Genomic DNA, 20768 nt, shown 5'->3' on the forward strand with positions numbered 1-20768 from the left:
GAAACATAATGAACTATTCGATTTAATAAATCTGACTTTCTATAGCTTGGTATTATTTAGAATTTCACAAATTAGTCTCACTGTCCACATATGAGGACATACATTTATAGGAAACTATTTGGTCAAGGGTTAGGTAAGTTTTTTTTTTTTTTTTGCCTGTTTCTTAGGAGCTACAAATCAAAAAGGGGAATAAAAAATGCACACAGCAGTCATGCTAGAGTCTCAGGAGGTTAAATACATGATAAATCAAATATATATCCACTAATACAGTATTTGTAAATGAAATAATTTTACTTAAAATGTTCAGGAACAATAAAGTGTGTGGAGTCTCTCAGTGGTGTGTCGGTCACTTCCGGTGTAAACAGCGACACTCACTATAACAGCAGTGCTGTAGTTTTGATGCGTCTGCTGTCGATACAGTGTTATAAACCACTAAAACATCAAATATCGTCTCTTTTGTCTCACTCAGTGATAAGACAGTTGAATATTGTGTTTTTCTCTCAGGCAAAGACTCCCCTCATGATTAAAGATGTGGGAATTGTATTCATTGTGACCCAATAATTGCTGTAATGCTTATTTGACTGTTTAACTACCCTGCTCGCTCTCCAGGGACACTTGTAATTAAAGAAAGCACCAGAGATTAATTGTGACGCACTCGTACTTGATCTGACAAACTCTCTGATCTTTACTAGCATTGATTAACGGCCCAGTACAGTTTTAATACTGTCATATACTGGTCTGATGTCAAGGCAAAGAGGTAAAAGGGAAACTTGTGTGTGAAAAGAGCTTCAACAACAAAGATTATAAAAATATGTGACTGTGGCAACATTTTTGCAGTGACATACCGTGGTTCCTTAGGGATATCACGGCAGTTTCAAGGTGAAATGTCCACTGTGTGGCACTAAAAGAGAGTTAAATATTCTCCCAAACAGATGAGGCTTTTTAAGGTTAATGTTCTAACGAGTTTACCTCCCGACACTAAACCTTAAACCTAAACCTAACCGATAGAGTCAGAAAAAGCAAATGTGAGATGAAAAACACAACCATGTCATTCTGTGGTGCTTCTATAACACTTTCAGTTCACGTGTGGACTCGCGTGCTCTTCAGGACTCGTACCCCGCTCCTTTACATCACAAGTGCAACGCTCTATCAGTCGAGCTACTGCACAATTTAATCACACTCAAACATGTGTAAATGTAGTTGATTATGTAATGCAAACGTTAAAATGAGTCGTGCTATAAATGTTTGCTGCTGTGACAGCTTTCACTCTTGTGGTCGATGTTTCCACGAGATGTTGAATGGTGATTTGCTCTCATCAGTGAGGTCAGACTCTCATATTGGGTGACGATTCTGATTAATCTCAGTTCTAGACTTTGTTCAGGTCAAGTTCTTCCACATCAGACTCAGTAAATAATTATTTTAGGATCTCACTGTCATGTCGAAACAGAAAGAGCTGTTGATGGAACGGTTGAAGCACACAATGTCTCTAGAGTGTCACAGTATTGTGTATCAAGATTCGTCTTCACAGGAATTAAGGGGTCAAACTCGTTCATTAGACAGCTGTGATCACATACTTTTGGCCACACAGTGTATTTGAAAGCTTGTTGAGCGTTTGCTTCATTATCTTCTCCACAGAGCTTCAGTCTCAAGGTGAATCTTCTACATTCACATGACACGAGCAGATGGTTACAGGCGGCGAGCAAGTGACAAAGCGTACAAAGCATGCCCTACTTAGGGAAAGACATCTGCTGCTCACCCCTGCTGGACACAAAACAAAGAGCTTGAATTAAAATGGCATCTCGACCTGCGGTGACTGTTTGCCAAACTGACCGGCTGTGTTTGATGCTGCGCTGTGACTCTGTCAATCATCTCAGAAGTAAGTGTGTGTCATGTCTTTATCACCTGCACTCAGTGTGTCAGCTGAAGGTAATTAAAAGTCACCAGCAGTGATTGGCGGACATACTAGAATCTTACATGATAATATATAAGGTCATTTTACACCACTGTAACAGTATATATCACAATGTAGTTATTTTTGTTGAAAATTCAAAAAAATTCAACATTTCATGATTTCAACATGAAACAATATCAAATCAATTTGTGTTTGATATCATGTTTACTGATGTGAAAAGGACTTGGTACTTAACACACTTAAAATTATATTTTTGTCAAAACATGCATTAAGTAATCAGATTAGATTACACCTAAAATGTGTCTAAAAGATTACATTACTGATCACAACTGTAGATGCGTAATTTGTAATCAGTACCAGATTACAATTCAGAAGTAATCTACCCAACACTGTTTACTGTATGTGATACAAATAAGCGGTAATATTTATTATCCTTTTAGTGACTTTATATTATATTTAACAAATAAAAGTGAATACTAAAAAAATAAACTTGTGACGACACACGCCCGGGCCCCAATTGGGCTAATCAGCCGAGGAGAGGGATAAGTGCAGCGGGATGCGGCAGTTCGAGAGAAAGAGAGAGCCACATGCCACTGCCATGTGTGTTTGTGTTGTGTCTCTTTTTGTTTGCATTAAATATTATTTTGACGGTTCAGCCGGTTCACGCCTCCTCCTTTCCCAACCTTAACCTTGTTACATTGGTGCCAAAACCCAGGAAGGAGGAGGGATGCTCTGTCGTGGAGTCCTCACCACTACCAGCCAACCAAGGAGCAGCCGCGGCCGTCCGCCCGGGGACGGAGACGTCACTGCCGGCCAACGAGGAACTGAGGCACGCTGCCCTTTCCCCCCCAGAAAAAAAAGAATAGAGAAAAAAAAAGAAAAGAGAGAAAAGAGGGGGAGGAGCGTGACCGTCTGCCCGGGGCGGAGGACCTACTACTGTCCACCGGGGGAGGAGGAGTGAGCTGTCATCCTCCAGAGGTTGGGGAGTGGCTGAGGGCCGGGCGACAGCGTATCTGGGCACCGGCGAATCAGGTTATTCCTCTCTCTCCTCTCTCTCGCTGTCACTCTGCTTTGTCCTTTCCCTCTTCTCTTTTTTTTTCCTCCCCTCGTTCCCCTCCCCAGCCCTAGAGAGGCAGGGAAAAGCCTGCCGACAGATTTAGTTTATCTCCCTTTGCTTTGGTGTAAAGACTCAAATTTTTAGTTTTGTGGTTTTTAGTTCATGTTGGTTAGTTTTTAGGTTAACGTCTATATGCTAGTGATGGTAATTCATAATGGCTCTTTAAATATTACAAGATACACTTTTAGCACATGCACACATTTAAAATGTATTTTTCTTCATGTTGTCTGCAGTGTGCAAAGGTTTATCCAGTAAAATGCTGTCCAGAACGAGAACATCCACCCGCAACTGATGAGAGATCAGAGTTCACAGCTGTGATGTAATGAAAGGCGATTGGCCCATGATATGTCTCGCTTGAACATCCTGTTTTAATAGTAAACATCTCGGGTATCAGGACTGCAGTAAAGACCATTTCAAGAATGTAAAAGGAACAACGGAATTAGAACGGTCCAGATGTATTTCCGGATCCTTTCAACAAAGTCTCTTTTTCAAAGTCAGTTCACTCGGCGGCCATTTTTGGAACGTTCTTGGGCAGTTTGGGCAACTATTTTTCCATGTAAACAAGTGGCATGAAAATGCGGCTTCTATCTACTTGAATGGGGAAAGACCAAAATCTCCAAAACGGTTGGTCAAGATTATGATAAAAGAACATATTTCAAATAAGCAGTCAAATCTGACAACACTGTGCAGCTTCACTCAACGGTCCGGCTTCCCTGGGCCTCGGCACTTGAAGGGAATAGTGGCCCGGCATCCTGGCACGTAGGCCACGTCGCGTGCTCCAACTCGCACCGGGTTTCCGGGTCCGGCGACGCATCTAACTCGCACCGGACCCTCCCTGCTCTGTTCCTGGACAGTTCTCCTGAGGAGAGGCACGCTCGGTGTTTAAAGACAGCGGTGATGAGGCTCTTCATTGGGATCACGTGAGCCCCATTATGCGAGGAGACGATGATCCACAGGAAGGGCATGTCGTTCTGTCACAACCGGTATAATAAATTGTGTTTCTTTACCTCAGATTACGTTATAAACGCAATTATACCATCTTGTATAGCTAATGCGCATGCGTGTTCTCGAGTTGATTGACAGGCGATTTCTGTATCTAAAAGGTGATTGGCTATTTTACCTGTAAGGCTGGTTGACCTTTAATAGAAGTGGCCCATCTCTGCTAAATAGTCTCTTTTAGTTTTTACAAGCAGGAAATGTTCATGGAACAATGACGTCACCAACGAACAGTCCTTGAAATGGTCTATATTGCAAGAACCCTAAAGAGAGTGCACATCTCCTTCAGTCCAAATGAGTCTCAACATTCACAGTTGCTCTGATCAGACAGACAGAACTGTCGCTCCGACTGCATCAATCAGTGAATGTGATCGTCAATTTAATATCAATATACATTCAGACATATCAAACATGTCTTTAAGCACAAGAATCTGGAGTGGTTTATTCATGAGACAGCCCTCAGCGACATAGAATTAACTCACCAACAGAGACTCTGAGACATTAAAGCACGACCCATTCTAGTTCTGCTCCGTCCCGAGTGAGACACTCGTTAAATCTGTCTTTCCTCAAAAGACTCGTCATCTGTCAACAAACCACACTCATGTCCAACTCTCAGCGCTCTTAAAATACTGAGAGACAAGAGTGACCTTCTTCAACATCTGACCTCAATCTGCTCCGCTTATAAAATCGACATGGAGCAGCTAGTGAATTCATGACTTTAGCTGAAATGTTCCTGTTTCACATAGTTCTGTGAACTATACATGCTTTGGTCACATGAATCATGGAAATAATCATCAAACAGATGCAGTTGAACTGAAGGATTAAGAGTGATAGATGCTGGTGCTGATCCACACATTTCATTATTCCTGTAGCTCATCCAAAGGTTCAATTCCCAGGCAAAACACATACATGTGAAATGTACAGCCAAAGTCTGATCTGGATAAAGTGTCTAACAAATGCATAAACGTAAATGTTGGACAACTTTGCAAATAAGTAAATAATCTAAAGACATGAAGAGATATGTGTTTTGTTTACAGTCCAGCATCACTATTACAATGTTTCTTAAACTTTGGCCACTTTCATGTCCCAAGGGCTTGATTTTTATTAATATAAACAGATATCACCTTTTTCTTTTTGTTATATGAAGGTCTCATTAAATCTGACTTGGAAACTTTTTACCAGGCCGTCATCATTTATTTTTGGTACTTTAAAATGTCTTTTATGTCTAGATTTGACTGTTTTAGTTTTGTCCCAAACCCAGACTTTCAGTATTAAACTATGACAGTACATTATATAAATACTAATTATTAAAACTATGATCATCAAAATAAGCAAACCATTTCAGTATTTATTTTTTGAAAATTATTTATATGATTTTTTAATTCAGGAACTCTGAACAGACAGAGAAACTCTCAGGAAGGAGTAACGACACTGATTTCATTCCACTTCGAGCATTTAATAAACACAATACAGAATTTGAGATGTGCTGGAAATGACACTTTGGTGGGAAATTTCATGATAAAAATGACATAAATCTCCTGTGATTCATGTACACACACTCTTGGACATTGTTAGTAGACCAATTTAATAAACTAGTGACAGTGTGAAAATGAGTTCTAGAAATCCACAGTGTTAAAAGTGCCTGAAGTTGAAGAAACACCCATATATTACTGATTTGAATCTAAAAATATCAATTAAATATCTAAACATCCTTAACTTGTGAGCATAAACCACACTACAGTTTATTATATTAAACTTAATTTAAGCTATATATATAAAGTCTTATCTTAGTATCTTGTTTTTAGGATATTTAGATATATTTTTTACAGTAAAACAAGACAAAGATACTGTTGATTTGTTTGTACACACAGTGCTGGTGGTAAACAACAGGGTGTGTTTGGACTCTTCTGGTTTTTATCGAGTGACAAAACTTCCCCGGTGAGAATCAGAAGAGTTGTGTAAATTATTAATGACGAGTCGCTGACTTCAAACAGAGGAATAGACACAACGAGACCGAAAGGTTGATTCTCCGCTCTGGAAATGTTGAACGCTGCGAAATCCAACTGACGTGAGTGCCAGCGTGTGTCACTGGAACAGAACCAACATGACGGATCTTATGGAGCCACAATCTGCTGCATGAGTGTGTGTGTCTGTATGTAATGAAGAAACAACATCTAATATATTTGTATTGTTTTCTAATTGTCTTGAAAATATTTTTTTACTTTTGACATTATCTGGGCATTTTGTACATATATACAGTTGAAATCAGAAGTTTACATACACTTTAGCTAAATACATTAAAACTCAGTTTTTCCACAATTCCTGACATTTAATAATAGAAAACATTCCCTGTCTTAGGTCAGTTAAGATCACTACTTTATTTTAAGAATGTGAAATGTCAGAATAAGTGTAATGTTTCCTCCAGCATCTTCACAAGGTCCTTTGCTGTTGTTCTGGGATTGATTTGCACTTTTCACACCAAACTACGTTCATCTCTATGAGACAGAATGCGTCTCCTTCCTGAGTGGTATGATGGCTGTGTGGTCCCATGGTGTTTATACTTGCGTACTATTGTTTGTACAGATGAACGTGGTACCTTCAGGTGTTTGGAAATTGCTCCCAAGGATGAACCGGACTTGTGGAGGTCCACAATTATTTTTCTGAGGTCTTGGCTGATTTCTTTTGATTTTCCCATGATGTCAAGCAAAGAGGCACTGAGTTTGAAGGTAGGCCTTAAAATACATCCACAGGTACACCTCCAATTCAGTACACCTCCTATCAGAAGCTAATTGGCTAATTGTCCAAAGGCTTGACATCATTTTCTGAAATTTTCCACGCTGCCTAAAGGCACAGTTAACTTAGTGTATGTAAACTTCTGACTTCAACTGTAAGTACTGGGTCTCTAAAGACCTGAATATGTAAGAGTGTTTGGGAAAATTACCATGTATTTAAGGGTTAAAGGGACAATAGTAAAATCTGCTTCTAACTTCACAGAGAATGTGATAATGCAGTATTTTCATGTCACCATATATACCTCCATATATATGTACCTGCATAACCTCATATGATACTTTTATTTATTTATTTCCAACGGTGATATTTCATAAGTCCTGTTGAATGCGAGACCTGCGTGTCTACAGTATTAAATATACACCGTAAAGAAAGAGAACATTTTCTCTGACAAGAAAGAGAGTTTTTATTATCTTGCCAAGATGAAGCAAGATGCAGTTTTGGTCCAATGAAAGTTGAAGCAGCAATAAAAGTGCAGACTGTTTTTTTCCAGCTGTTTTCTGTTCTATTTGTCTCTCTCCTGGACAAATTGGCACTTTGTGTAAAGTTTGTGGTTGTGAGTTGAAGACTGTCCATTTTAGCGCCTGATCTCTCATTAATTGATAGTTCACACAGTCGTCTGTCTGTGCAACACGTCATCGAAATGATGGAAATGTGATAAACTGTAAAACTATATGTGCTCCAAACCAATGTGTTTATGAAAATAATAATGAGTGATAATAATTTGATGACCTGTATTGCCACATTGCAATATAATTCAATCAAAGGAGCCTTTTACCTCACTCTCCCCTTTATATCCTCATTGCAGCTAATGTGACCGAATCACAAACTGTCACTTATTTAACACTTTTTCTTCTTCCAAACTGAATATGAAAGTCAGTGTTCATTAGCTAACCGGTGCGCTGCACGTGTGAGAATCCTGCAGAGTGTTTTAATTGAAACATTAGCAGGACACTAACACACGCGTGCACACACACACTGAGGTGTGAAAACAATCGACTGCGTTCATCACTTTCAACACATTTCTTGAGCTAACAGCGGACGATTCAAACCTCAAACATAGAAAACTAGTTTACAGGCCGCTGCTAAAAGTTCACTGATGAAAAAAATCAGATGATCTGCTGGTTCTAGCTGGTTTAGCTCATCTCTCAACTTGGACAGCTGACAAGTATCCAAAATCACTCTAAAACAATCAAAAAAGACCAGACTAACCAGCATAACCAGGCTTTGAGTCCAGTTAACCACCTTGGGCTGGTTTAAGCTGTTTTTTGTTTTGCCTCATCAAGGAAGCTAAACTAGCTATCAACTAGCATCCTAAATCTCTCTCTCTCTCTCTCTCTCTCTCTCTCTCTCTATTTCAATTTCAATCAATTTCAATTTAAAGTACTTTATTAGCATGATTGTGTTTACATACAATATTACCAAAGCATTAATAGATAATGACAAGACAAATAATAATAATAAAACAGTAACAAATAACAATAGAAATTAAATTCAAATAAGGTGCCAGGTAATGAATAAAATAAAAACTATAATAACAATATACACTATACAATATAATATAAAATAAGCATTTAACAAGACATTATGAACATAAAAAAATAAAAATACTGTGACTGAAGAACATTAAGGCAGTGATTGGTTTCTGAATTTAGCTGCAACTGATGAATGATTGTCCTCCCCCAGTAACACCTGCATTTGATCTGTTTCTGCTGAACTGGAGAACTGTGGCATGAGGTTTGAGAGTTCAGTTTCTCCCAGTGAAGGAGAAAGTGTGTCTCTGTCACAGTGAGCACAGACTCGTTCATGTTTGTCTGTGTCTGTCTTTTGTATTCAATATGTATAATTAGGGGGTATCTGCCTAGTTCGGCCCAGCATGCATTAGTAGGTGTTCTTCTCTGAACTCTTCGAATGTTTCTACAGAATTCTGCATGCAGGGATTCTATGGGGTGTTTGTCCCATCTAGAGTAATCTGTCAGACAGAGTGGACCCCAAACCTCACATCTGTACAGAGCAATAGGCATAATAATACTATCAAAGATTTTACTCCAAATTGTTACAGGAATGTCTATTTGGGTAAATTTGCCCTTAATAGCATAGAATGCTCTTCTAGCTTTCTCTTTTAGTGCATTCACTGCCAGAACAAAACCCCCTGAAGCACTGATTTTAAGACCGAGGTAGTCGTAGTGTAGAGTGTGTTCTATGAGTGAATGTGTATCTGGTTTCCTGTAATCTGGCTTTTTTCTAGAAGATCATAATTTTAGTTTTTTTCAGATGGACTGTCATGGCCCAGTTCTGACAGTAGTTCTGCAGCAGGTCCAGGTGCTGCTGTAGTCCTTGTGCAGTAGCTGACAGCAGCACCAGATCATCTGCATAGAGAAGAACTTCAGAATTATTTCGAGTAAGACCAGGTGTTGCAGATTGTTCCAGTAGCACTGCTAACTCATTAATGTAAAAGATGAACAGAGTTGGACTCAAACTGCAGTCCTGTCTCACGCCACGCCCTTGAGTGAAGAATTCTGTTCTTTTATTGCCAATTTTAACTCCGCACCTGTTGTCCGAATACATAGATTTGATAGTGTCGTACATTTTACCCCCAATGCCGGATTGCAGAATTTTATAATATAGACCATCATGCCAAATGGAATCAAATGCTTTTTTTAAAATCAACAAAACATGCATAAATTTTGCCTTTGCTTTTTTGATGAACGTGCTGGTTGACTATCATGTGTAGCGTGTGAATGTGGTCGGTGGTGCGGTGGTTTGGTAGGAATCCAATCTGACTCTTACTCAAGACATTGTGCTTGATAAGGAAGGCCTGTATCTGGGCATTCAGGATACAACAGAAAGTCTTCCCCAGATTACTGCTCACACAAATGCCTCAGTAGTTATTGGGGTCGAATTTGTCTCCACTCTTATATAATGGGTGCATTAAGCCCATACTCCAGGTATCAGGAAAATGGCCAGTTTGCAGAACCAGATTGAACAGTTTTAACAAGGCCTCCTGCATTACTGCAGGGCTGTGTTTCAGCATTTCTGTTCTAATGTTGTCTAAACCACATGCCTTTCTGGATTTTAGGGTACATTTACACGACACCAATGTTCTAAAAACAGGAAGGTTTTTCCTTTGCGTTTTTGAAAAGTTTCACGTACAGACGACAACGTTGTCAAAACGATCCCTGTTCACACGGATCAGTGAAAATGACTAAAAACGCTGTATAATGCATGCCAGGCCAGTAGTTGGCGATGTCACTTTGTAAAGAAACACTACGCGCCTGCGCACATAAGCATTCTTCCACAGAGTGGTGAATATAAACAATGAAGATGGCGATCGCTGGTCGTAGTAGTGATGCAGTAAATCTACACTTTGCTGGTGAAGCGTCAATAAACTCAAAATCTTGAGCAGCACAAACACAGTCCTGTAGTCCGCCATTGTAGTTTTGAATGTCTTGGGCGTTGTTTTGAAGTACTCGCGTGCATGCCTATAGACTGAACTCTCAAGATTATTCAATAAACTCTGCTGATTTTTACCATCACTTCGTCTCCTGCCTTCTTCTGTATTCCCCCTGCTGACTCTTGGGCTGGTAGGAGAGTAAGTTAACATAACAACCTGTTGATGTCGACTGGTTTTGGGTATCAGACAGAACTCTGATATATGGATATCTTCTGATGGAGAGAGAGGTCTTGTGTACACTGGATCTAACATGCATTTTCACTGCCTTATGTTTTCATATTCTAAGCATATCAATGAATACTATACATGGCATCACATCTCTGTCTATAGGCTATATACATAAGCAGTGGGTGAATGAATTGCAGGGTAAAGGTATATCAAATAAAAGTAAATAAATAAATCACATTTAAAATACAAATTCATTTTTCCCATCTGAATCCATACATTAATTTCAAGATTTTCAAATTGCAGGTTCTGCCTACTGTACAATGTTCACACTCCATACAAAACACTCCAAATGAATAAATTGTTTATTGTTATTTGCACAGATACCAGTAATATATTGATAATTTTACATCTCAAATCGATGCCTATCAATCCATCATTCTTTATATAACACGTAATACGCGTGCACATGATGTCATTGTTTTCACAAATTCACGTTTTTGTATATTTACGCGGAGACGATAACGGCATCGTTTTCAAAAACTTGCACTTTGAAACTCGTTTTCAAAAGTTCGTGTTTTCAGGCCCCAAAATGCCGTTGTTGTTTAAACGAACAGCCAAGACGCATAAAAAGTTTTCCGTTTATAGTTGAAAACATTGTTGTGTAAACGGCCCCTTAGTTTCTGTCAATTCTTCTCTGCTAATCTGACAGTTTAAAGGGTTTTGGTTATTTTTTTATAGTAGATTCCAATTGACTCAGCTTATTTTGCATGTTTTTCTGGTCAGGTGTGAGATTTTCTGGAGAAATTTCTTTGAATAAGTTTTAAAATAGCCTTTCCATAATTCTCCATTTTCAGAATCAGAACTGACTTTACTGCCAAGTAAGTTTTCATATACAAGGAATTTGCTTTGGTGTTTGATGCATACAGTAGCAATAAACAATAAACATAGTAAGATAAATAATAAACTATATTTAAGATACAATATATAGAGGAAAAGTAAACTGACTGGTTTTAATAAAGGAGCTGTACAGTTGTACAAAATATGTGCAGTTGTGCAGGGATGTGCAAAATATGTGCAGAATATGAACCATAGAATGTGCAAATGTTCACTGTCCACAGTTGTTCACAGTTCACAGAAAAGTTCACAGTTTGAGTATAATAAAAAGTGCAATAGACCAGATAAATGTTCTTTATGTTGACACAAGACAGATGTGGAATCTATGTTAATATAACGTATAGTGTCTATGGAGGTGGGATAAGAGACAGTGTGAGGGGGGTCCTAGGCCTTGTTTATGAGGCCAGCTCAAGACGGGAAGAAACTGTTCCTGTGGCGTGAGGTTTTGATCCTAATGGACCGTAGCCTCCTGCCGGAGGGGAGTGTTCAAAGAGATTGTGTCCTGAGTGGGAGGGGTCAGCCACAGTCTTTTCTGCCCACCTCAGGGTCCTGGAGGCATACAGGTCCTGGGGAGATGGCAGATTGCAGCCAATCACCTTCTCAGCAGAACGAATGACACACTGCAGTCTCCTTTTGTCCTTGGCAGTGGCAGCAGTGTACCAGATGGTGATGGAGGAGGTGAAGATGGACTCAATGAAGGAGGTGTAGAATTGCACCATCATTGTCTTTGGCAGGTTGAACTTCTTCAGCTGTCGCAGGAAGTACATCCTCTGCTGTACTTTTTTAATTAGAGACCTGATGTTCAGCTCCCACTTGAGGTCCTGGGAGATGATAGTTCCCAGGAAGCGGAAGGACTCCACAGTGTCAACTGGAGAGTCACATAGGATGATGGGGGTGGGTGGGCCTGGGTTCTTTCTGAAATCTATGACCATCTCCACTGTCTTCACAGCATTGAGCTCCAAGTTGTTCTAACTGCACCAGGTCACCAGATGATCAATCTCCCACCTGTAGGCGGACTCATCCCCACCAGAGATGAGCCCAATGAGGGTGGTGTCATCTGCAAACTTCAGGAGCTTGACAGACTCGTGACTGGAGGTGCAGCTGTTAGTGTACAGGGAGAAAAGTAGAGGGGAAAGAACACACAGCCTTGAGGAGAACCAGTGCTGATGGTCCGGGAGTCAGAGACATGTTTTCCTTGCCTCACGTGCTGCCTCCTATCAGTCAGGAAGTCTGTGATCCACCTGCACATGGAGTCAGGCACACTCAGCTGGGAGAGCTTGTCCTGCAGCAGAGCCGGGATGATGGTGTTTGAAGGTGGAGCTAAAATCCATAAACAAGATCCTGGCATAAGTTCCTGAGGAGTCCAGGTCCTGGAGGGTGAAGTGGAGGGCCATGTTAACTGCATCGTCTACTGACCTGTTAGCTCTGTAAGTGAACTGCAGGGGATCCAGGAGAGGATCAGGGATGGCTTTGAGGTGGGTCAGCACAAGGCGCTCAAATGACTTCATTACCACAGAGGTCAGGGCAACAGGTCTGAAGTCATTAAGTCCTGTGCTCCTTGTTATTTTGGGGACGGGGATGATGGTGGAGGTCTTGAAGCAGGCTGGCACATGGCATGTCTCCAGTAAGGTGTTAAAGATGTCTGTGAACACTGGAGACAGCTGATCAGCACAGTGCTTCAAGGTGGATGGAGAGACAGAGTCTGGCCCTGCTGCTTTGCGGGGGTTCCGTCTCTTGAATGGTCTGTTTATGTCTCTCTCCATGATGAAGAGAGTCGTCACTGTGGTGGGGGAGGAGAGGGCCTCTGAGGTAAGGAGCTGTGGAGAGGACCAGGCCCCTGCTGTGATGGGGGAGATGGAGCAGGGCTGGAGCTGGGTGGGCTGGAGCTGATCGATGGTGTCACGGGGGATGGTGTCAGGAATGTCCCATTGTCTTTCAAAGTGACAGTAAAACTCATTCAAGCTGTTGGCCAGGTGCAAGTTGTTAGTGGAGTGGGAGCCTTAGTCTTGCAGTTTGTAATCTGTCTGAACCCTTTCCAGACAGAAGGAGAGTCGTTGGCTGAGAACTGCTGTTGTAGTTTCTCAGAGTACAGCTGTTTGGCATTTCTCACCGCCTTACTAAACCTGTACTTTGACTTTCTGAACCTGTCTCTGTCCCCACGCCTAAACGCTTCTTCTTTCTCTAAACTTAGCTGTCTGAGTTTGGCTGTGAACCAGGGTTTGTCATTGTTGTAACTCACCCTTGTGCGTGATGGTACACAGCAGTCCTCACAGAAGCTGATGTATGATGTCACAGCCTCTGTGTACTCATCCAGAGTGTTGGTAGCAGTCCTGAATACATCCCAATCAGTACAGTCCAAGCATGCCTGCAGATCCTCCACAGCCCCACTGGTCCACTGCTTTGATGTCCTCACAGTCTCACAACAGGTTTAGATAGTTTTAATTTCTGCCTGTATGCAGGAATCAGGTGGACCATGACGTGGTCAGAGTGACCCAGTGCAGCGTGGGGACGGCGTGATGAAGTGTAACAGTGATCCAGAATGTTCTCCTCTCTGGTCAGGCATTTAATAAACTGTCTGTATTTGGGGAGTTCATGAGTGAGGTTACCTTTGTTAAAGTCGCCGAGGACAATAACTAAGGAGTCCGGGTTTGTCCGCTCCACACACAGTATCTGGTCGGCGAGCACGTGCTGCGCATCCTGCACGTTGGCCTGCGGTGGAATGTAAACACTAACCAGTATGAATGAGACGAACTCACGGGGGGAGTAGAAGGGTTTACAGTTTGTGATAAAATATTCCAGATCAGGAGAACAGTTGGATCAATGTCACATCATTGCACCAGCCACGGTTAGTGTAAAAACAGATTCCTCCACCTTTTGTCTTGCCTGAGAGTTCCATGTGGTGATCTGCTCTGAAGAGTTGGAAGCCTGCCAGCTGCAGTGCAGAGTCCAGTATCAGTCCACACAGCCAAGTTTCTGTGAAACACAAAACGGAAGATGAAGAAAAGTCTCTGTTTTTCCCCACCAAGAGCTGAAGTTCATCCAGTTTGTTGCTCAGTGAATGTAGAGGAATATTCCTGGCAATGGTGTGTGAGATCCGCATCGGCGGAGACGCACAAGCGCGCGTCACGTTTTCCTCTCCTCCGGCTTTTCGCTGAATGTGCTAAGGTGATGGCACCTTTGACCAGAATGTCCAGTAATTCCACAGATGTGGCGATGAAAGTAGGGAATAAATCTGCAGGAGTTGTGACCCTGATGTTCATGAGCTTTTTTCTAGTGAAAGAGCTCCCGGTATTCTGACAAAACTCTGTAATTACAAACAAAACAAGACAAAAAAAAGGGCACCAACAAACCGAGGCGGCCATCCGCTGCGCCATCTAGATGTCCTGGCTGTGTTGTTTATTCAGAGTGTTCCATTTTTCCCAGAATTGATTATTGTTTATTGAGTCTTCAATTTCATTAAGAGTGTGGTTTAGGTGTTGTTGCTTTTTGTGGTGTATTGTATTTTTATAATCCCTGAGTGCTTCACAATAATTTTGTCTGGTTTCAGCTTTGTGTGGCTCTCTGTGTTTTTGGTTAGAGAGCTGTCTGAGTAGTTTTCTTTAATTTTACATTCTTTATCAAACCAAATTTCATCCCCAGTTTTTAGTTTAGTTTTCTTGTTTGTACAGAGTAGGTTCGCTTTGATCACCTTTGATAAATATCATTTATTTGTTGTACTGCTTAATTAACGTCAATCTTGTTAGCCATAAATTGAAATCATTGATTAGGTTGGACATTTCTTTGGAGCTAATTGCACTAAAGAATTCGGACTCATATTTTGGGGACCATTTGTATGTTGGGTTTAGTTTGAACAGGTTGCTGGGCCCTTGGTCTGTTCTATGGTGTTGGATTTTCTTTAGGAACACATTAATTTGACAGTGGTCTGATAAGGAAGACTGTGGTCTGACAGTGAATGCACGTATGTAGGAGGGGTCCATGTCTGTAATGGCGAAGTCGACTACACTAGCCCCAAGAGCTGAGCAGTATGTGAATCAACCTTAAGAGTCCCCTCAGATCCTACCATTAAGCATATACAGACCCAGGCCTCGACAGAGACACACTAACTCCTTACCGTTTTCGTTGACTGTACTGTCCGGATTGTTCCGTGTTGTAGTGGTGGGGGTTAGATGTGTGTTGGATTTCAGTATGTGGTTATTCCCATGTCCGATTCTGAACCTGTCCTTGCATTTAGGTCCCCACATAACATCACATTCCCTGGGCCTGGAATTGGCTGGTTTCTGTTGATCAAAATGATCAGGGGTGAAAGGTGTCAAAATGAAACAGTCCTTTTCACAGTCTATGATGCCTTATTTGAGTTTAAGCCAAACATGTGTTGAGTCTTCTTTCTTGATTGATAGCTTGTTTTTTAAAGTCTCTTTGTACCACATGATGACCCCACCAGAGTCTCTTCCGTGTTTCACGTTACAGTTTTTAAGTGATGGCAATACAATTTCCCTGTATCCTAAAGGGTAGTGACTGTCCACGTCTGATCTGCACCATGTTTCTTGCAGAATAATGATGTCCTGGTTATAAATGTTTTTCAGAAACTCTGTTTTTATAATCTTGGCCCCTAAGATTGTGGAGTAGAGGCCTTGAATATTCCAAGAGCGTATAGTGAAAGAAGTCATTGTGAAATAAAGTGAGGTGTTTTGGTGGTCCAGATGGCTTACCCCAGTATTCTACAGATGAGATGTAGAAGATGTCTCACCTCTGTAATGTCTGAGGAGTCAGTGTATATTTTGCCCTTCACTATGTCAGCATAAGTGAGCTGCTGTGAATGTGGGAATGCTGTTCTGTCAGGTGACTCCTATTGTTGTGTGTGAGGGTCAATGTTTGTAGGTTGACTGGAGCTGGCTGAGAGGTGTTTGGTTGGGCTTAAGTGTGTTGTGGTCTGGTTGGTCTCTCTTCTTACTGGAGTGTGTCTGGTTTGTGGGCCCCTCTGTGTAGCTGAATGCTGGTTACTGCGATGAGTGTTGGAACTTGTACGGCGATGTTGCGAGGGTGCAGACTGGAAATTTCAGCCGAGTGATGAATCTTTTAGGTTTTTAGTGAAGACTCTTATACTCTCCTGGCTTAGGTGCACATGGTCATATAAATCCTCAGTCGTTAGACTTGGGTGGTGGGCAACGTTGATGGCCGTAAGGGTGGAACATGCAGTTGTTATCCTCTGGTTGATGCTATTGATAGCAGGTAGTCCTTCCTGTGTAGCAGGGTTGAAATGGTGATGTTGGCCTGCGGGAATTCCCTGCAAGCCTTCTTAGCCACTCTTTCGACACAGTCTGCAACTCTTTCCCTCTGATTATAGAGGTCGTTGGTTCCTGTGTGGATGATGATGTTCTGTAAGTTGTACAGAGTGGACTGACAGAGGATTTGGAGTGCGCTGTTTATTGTGGGGCACCAGAATTTGCCAACCATGTGTTTAGGGAAGAACTTTTGGTGGTGCAAGAACTTACCATTTGAGTCTATAAGAATTGCTGTTTTTGGTGGTTGTAGTTTCTGTACTTGAGATTTCCGAGAGTGCTTTGGGGTGTGGTGAGGGGTTTGACGGTTTTGTGTTTGAGGAGGACTGCGCTGAGCTGGCTGTGTGACAGTGCTGTCACTGGTCTCCTGACTGTTTTCTGTAGCTGGTTGCTCATTTTCTGTCTGTGAGTCTGTGGATGAGCAACTGAAATGCACTTTATCAGTGGTTCTGCTTACGTTTTCAAGTTTTTCTTTAATGCTATGAATAAGAGTGTCTTTTTCCATCAGGTCTTTTCTCAGTTCAGACACTTTTTCATTCAAATTATTGTTGTCTTTTAGGAGATTTTTTATTTTCATCTCCAGCAGTCCTATTGTTGGTGCTGTATTCTTCTTTAAAAGCTTTTAACTCCTCTCTTAGATGTTGAGAAGTGTCAGTTTCTTGGAGTTTGCTTTCTTTGAAGTCGGTGATTTCCATTTCCAGTTGGGAAAGGCACTCCTGAATGCACTGAATAAAAACTGTTGGTCTTGGTGTGTGGGGGGAGAGAGGGGCGGTTTGTGTGCATGACGGTGAAGCTGTGACCTCCTCTGCTGCTGTTGTTGGGGGATAAAAGACTTTTCCTTCTCAGCTAGGACTTTTAGTTCAGCAAAGTCTCTCTCAAAATAGTCTGTCCTCTGAGCCCTGGACCATTGCATTGCCATTGTGATACAGGTTGATGTTGAACTTTGGTGTAGTGTCCAGATATAGTTGTCTCATGGCTCTATTTCCACCCAGTTTTAGGTCTTTAAAACTGTGTCAGGCATTTGGGTACTCTGAATAAAAGTGCAGGTCTGTTTTTACTCTTCTGTCATTTATTTCCATGAAATCTGCTCTGAGAGTTTCTGGGAATTCTCTGATTAATTTAGTTTTCAATTTCTTTCTTGCAGTCTTGCTGGTTACATCGTCAGAATATGTGATGGTCAGAGTTTAATCCAATCACAGAATTTGTGATTGGATTAGCCATTCTCAGACTATTGGCCTCTCAGTGTGCCATTCAGCCCTTTGTTTGGCTTAGATGCTTTCACACCTTCCACTTTGCACCTCCAGAAAAAATCTTGGATTGTTGTTGAGCAGGTAGGCAGGCAGGCCTCACTTTGTTTGGTTTAATTTTATGTATTAAACTCCATGTAGCTTCTCTGTTGGCTGATGTTTTGTTTCTTGTGTGGTCTGTGGAGTCCTTAAAATGCTGTGAGATTTCCATTGTGTTTGTTCCAAAATTCCAAGTTTGTTTAAAAGCAATTTAAGTCCAAATGATACTGATGCAAATCAGTGAAAATATAGTCCAATATGATCCAGCAATAAAATCCAATCTCTCTCTCTTTCTCTCTCACTCTCTCTCTCAACACTTTCATGAGCTGAGCGAGCATTCGGGAGGTCTCTGAAGAACACGTTTATATCTTTCCAGTACGAGCCGCTCCAGACGTGAAAATGGGTCAGAACTCTCATCTCATGTTCTCTCATTTCTCAGGTCAGAATATCAGCTGTACCCTGGTTGATTCAACTCATCCTGGTTTCTGCCAAAGCCATCGCTGATGTGCGTCCAAACACAAATAAAACTCACTATCAGTCTGACCTGGTTTCATTTATTTCACTCTGAAGTCTCTGCCAAAGAGTTTTCATGAAACTAAATGTAAACTAACAGAAATCCAGCTGTGAATGAGGTCGCTGTATTCACTTCACTGCAAACAAAAGTTTTTCTTCATCAGTATTTGTATCTAGTTTCTCAGTCAAAATATCTAAACATCCTTTCCGATTAAATTTTTTTATTGATTCAAAAATACATAACAGAGCAAAAGACAGCACATACACATCTAATCAACATTTAACCCCCACTAATATCCCTCCCCAATCACCAACCCCACCCTGACCCCCAAGGAACACAACTGTGGTCACATATAATAATGTGACTACATATGTTTTTTAAGTGATCTGAATTATGGGAACACTAGAAATGTCCTCATAAACCACATTTATAGCATAATACCCTTGTAATTACCAGTTTATAACCTAAAAAAAGTCCTCATAAACCACTTAAACCTGCCCACACACACACACACACACACACACGCACTAACATACACACACACACACACACACACACAAAAGAAAACAAAAAAAGAAAATATAATAAACGTACATAAACTAAATTTCTCTCTCCCCATCCCTTCCCCGAGAGTCCCCCAAAAACGCAAAATAATTACCCTATTTCCTAACAAACAAGTCCCCAACTCCAGCCTTCTATTTGCCACCTCCTCTAAAGATGCCACCCTCTCCATCTCCGCACACCACTCCGGAAATGATGGCACTCCATCCGACTTCCGACCCCTTAAAATAATTTTTCTGCCAATCATGATACTGGTCAGAACCCAATTTTTTATATGTTTATCCCCCAAATTTATGACCGCCCCATCACGCAAAATACAGAGTCTGTAAAATGTAAAATTTGAGTGCCCAAAACGTCACACATAAAACTCTGAATCTTCTACCAAAATTCTTGGATCTTAACACCCCCACCCCCCCAAAAAAAAAAAAAATGGGTTGTGTCTCCATCTTCTGATTGGCATCGCCAGCAGGTGGGTGTGTCTTTAAAACCAAGCCTATACAATCTAGAGGGGGTCCAATAGAATCAATGTAAAATCTTAAATGAAATAAGATGCACCCTTACATCTCTAGATACAGACTTGATGTTTTTTAGAATCCTAGCCCACACCCCCTCCTCCAATACCAAGTTTCTCCCATAATCTCTTGAGAGAAGTTAAAGCTCCGTCCCCCAGACTCTGAATTAACAGGGAGTAATACACTGATGCCTCATGACCTTTTCTAAAAGCAGTAATCACCTCTCCCAGAGTATCTGCCGCCTTAGGGGGGGGTGTATACTACTCCCAAAAATAGTACAAAGCAGGTGGTGCAGCTGTAAATACCTAAAGAACTGAGATCTGGGAATCCCAAAATGTTGAATCATATTTTCAAAGGATCTCAACACTCCACTCTCGTATAGGTCACCGAGTGTATTAACTCCCCTCACAATCCACTCTGACCAACAGAAAGGGGACTTATCAATACATAATTTAGGGATCAGCCATATGCTAAAGGCAACATTTAAATAAATGTCCGAATTAAACACTCTGGACTCTTTTGTCCATACCGAGTGCAAATGTGAGATAACAGGGTGTAACTTAACTTCTCCGGTTAGTTTGATAGAAACACTTTGCAATGACGAAATAGGGGCAAGAACTTCCTGTTCAATACAAAACCAGGGAGGGGCTCTCTCATGTGGAAGCATCCAATGAGCCAAATGTCTGAGACGAACGCATAATAATAAAACAAAATCTTGGGTAGGCCTAGCCCACATTTGTCAATCGGCCTATGTAATTTATTGAAATGCAATCTGGGACGCTTACCATTCCAAATGAAGTGCTTCGCTATGCTATCAAATTGCTTGCAATAAGAATATCTAAACATCCTTAAAACATTTACTTAAAAAGCAAAATAGCGTAAGATACGCTTTTTAAACTGTATATTTTCCTGATTTAAGAAGAAAAACAATTTCCAGTGGGGTAAGAAAAATGTATAAAGATGACAAAGACTCTTCCATACTACAAACTACAAACACTTGTTTCTATAGACCAATCCTTTGGCAATGTCAAACTCACGTCACATACGGAAGTGGTCTCAAAAACACTATAATTGAATAGCTAAGAATATTTCTGTATTTATGATGGCTTTGTGTTGTACTTTCATTAATCGATTACTATAACTAGCTGTGTTACTAGTAATAGTGTAATAGATGTTCAAACACAGCTGGACAGAGTGGAACTTCGAATGCAGGGATCTTGAGATTTGTTTTTCTAAGGCCGATTTCGGAATGGCATACTTCCATACTACTCGTATTGTGTCTGAC

General features: G+C 41.0%; 1 protein-coding gene across 2 annotated transcripts in view; it reads right to left on the minus strand.

The window, feature by feature from the left end:
- LOC127410060 (1-phosphatidylinositol 4,5-bisphosphate phosphodiesterase beta-1-like) overlaps window positions 1–20768 on the minus strand; it is a 37452-nt gene that overhangs the window by 1302 nt on the left and 15382 nt on the right. Inside the window, exon 6 of one of the 2 annotated variants that reach the window (XM_051645087.1) lies at window positions 8327–9184. The exons of the other annotated variant lie outside the window; for it this stretch is intronic. Within the exon in view, the coding sequence (XP_051501047.1) occupies window positions 9098–9184 (87 nt within the window). The 3' untranslated portion in view covers window positions 8327–9097. Of the gene's footprint in view, window positions 1–8326; window positions 9185–20768 lie in introns of those variants that run through there. 2 annotated transcript variants of the gene reach the window in all.

This window comes from Myxocyprinus asiaticus, chromosome 19 (assembly GCF_019703515.2).
Source record: "Myxocyprinus asiaticus isolate MX2 ecotype Aquarium Trade chromosome 19, UBuf_Myxa_2, whole genome shotgun sequence".
Lineage (NCBI taxonomy): Eukaryota > Metazoa > Chordata > Actinopteri > Cypriniformes > Catostomidae > Myxocyprinus > Myxocyprinus asiaticus.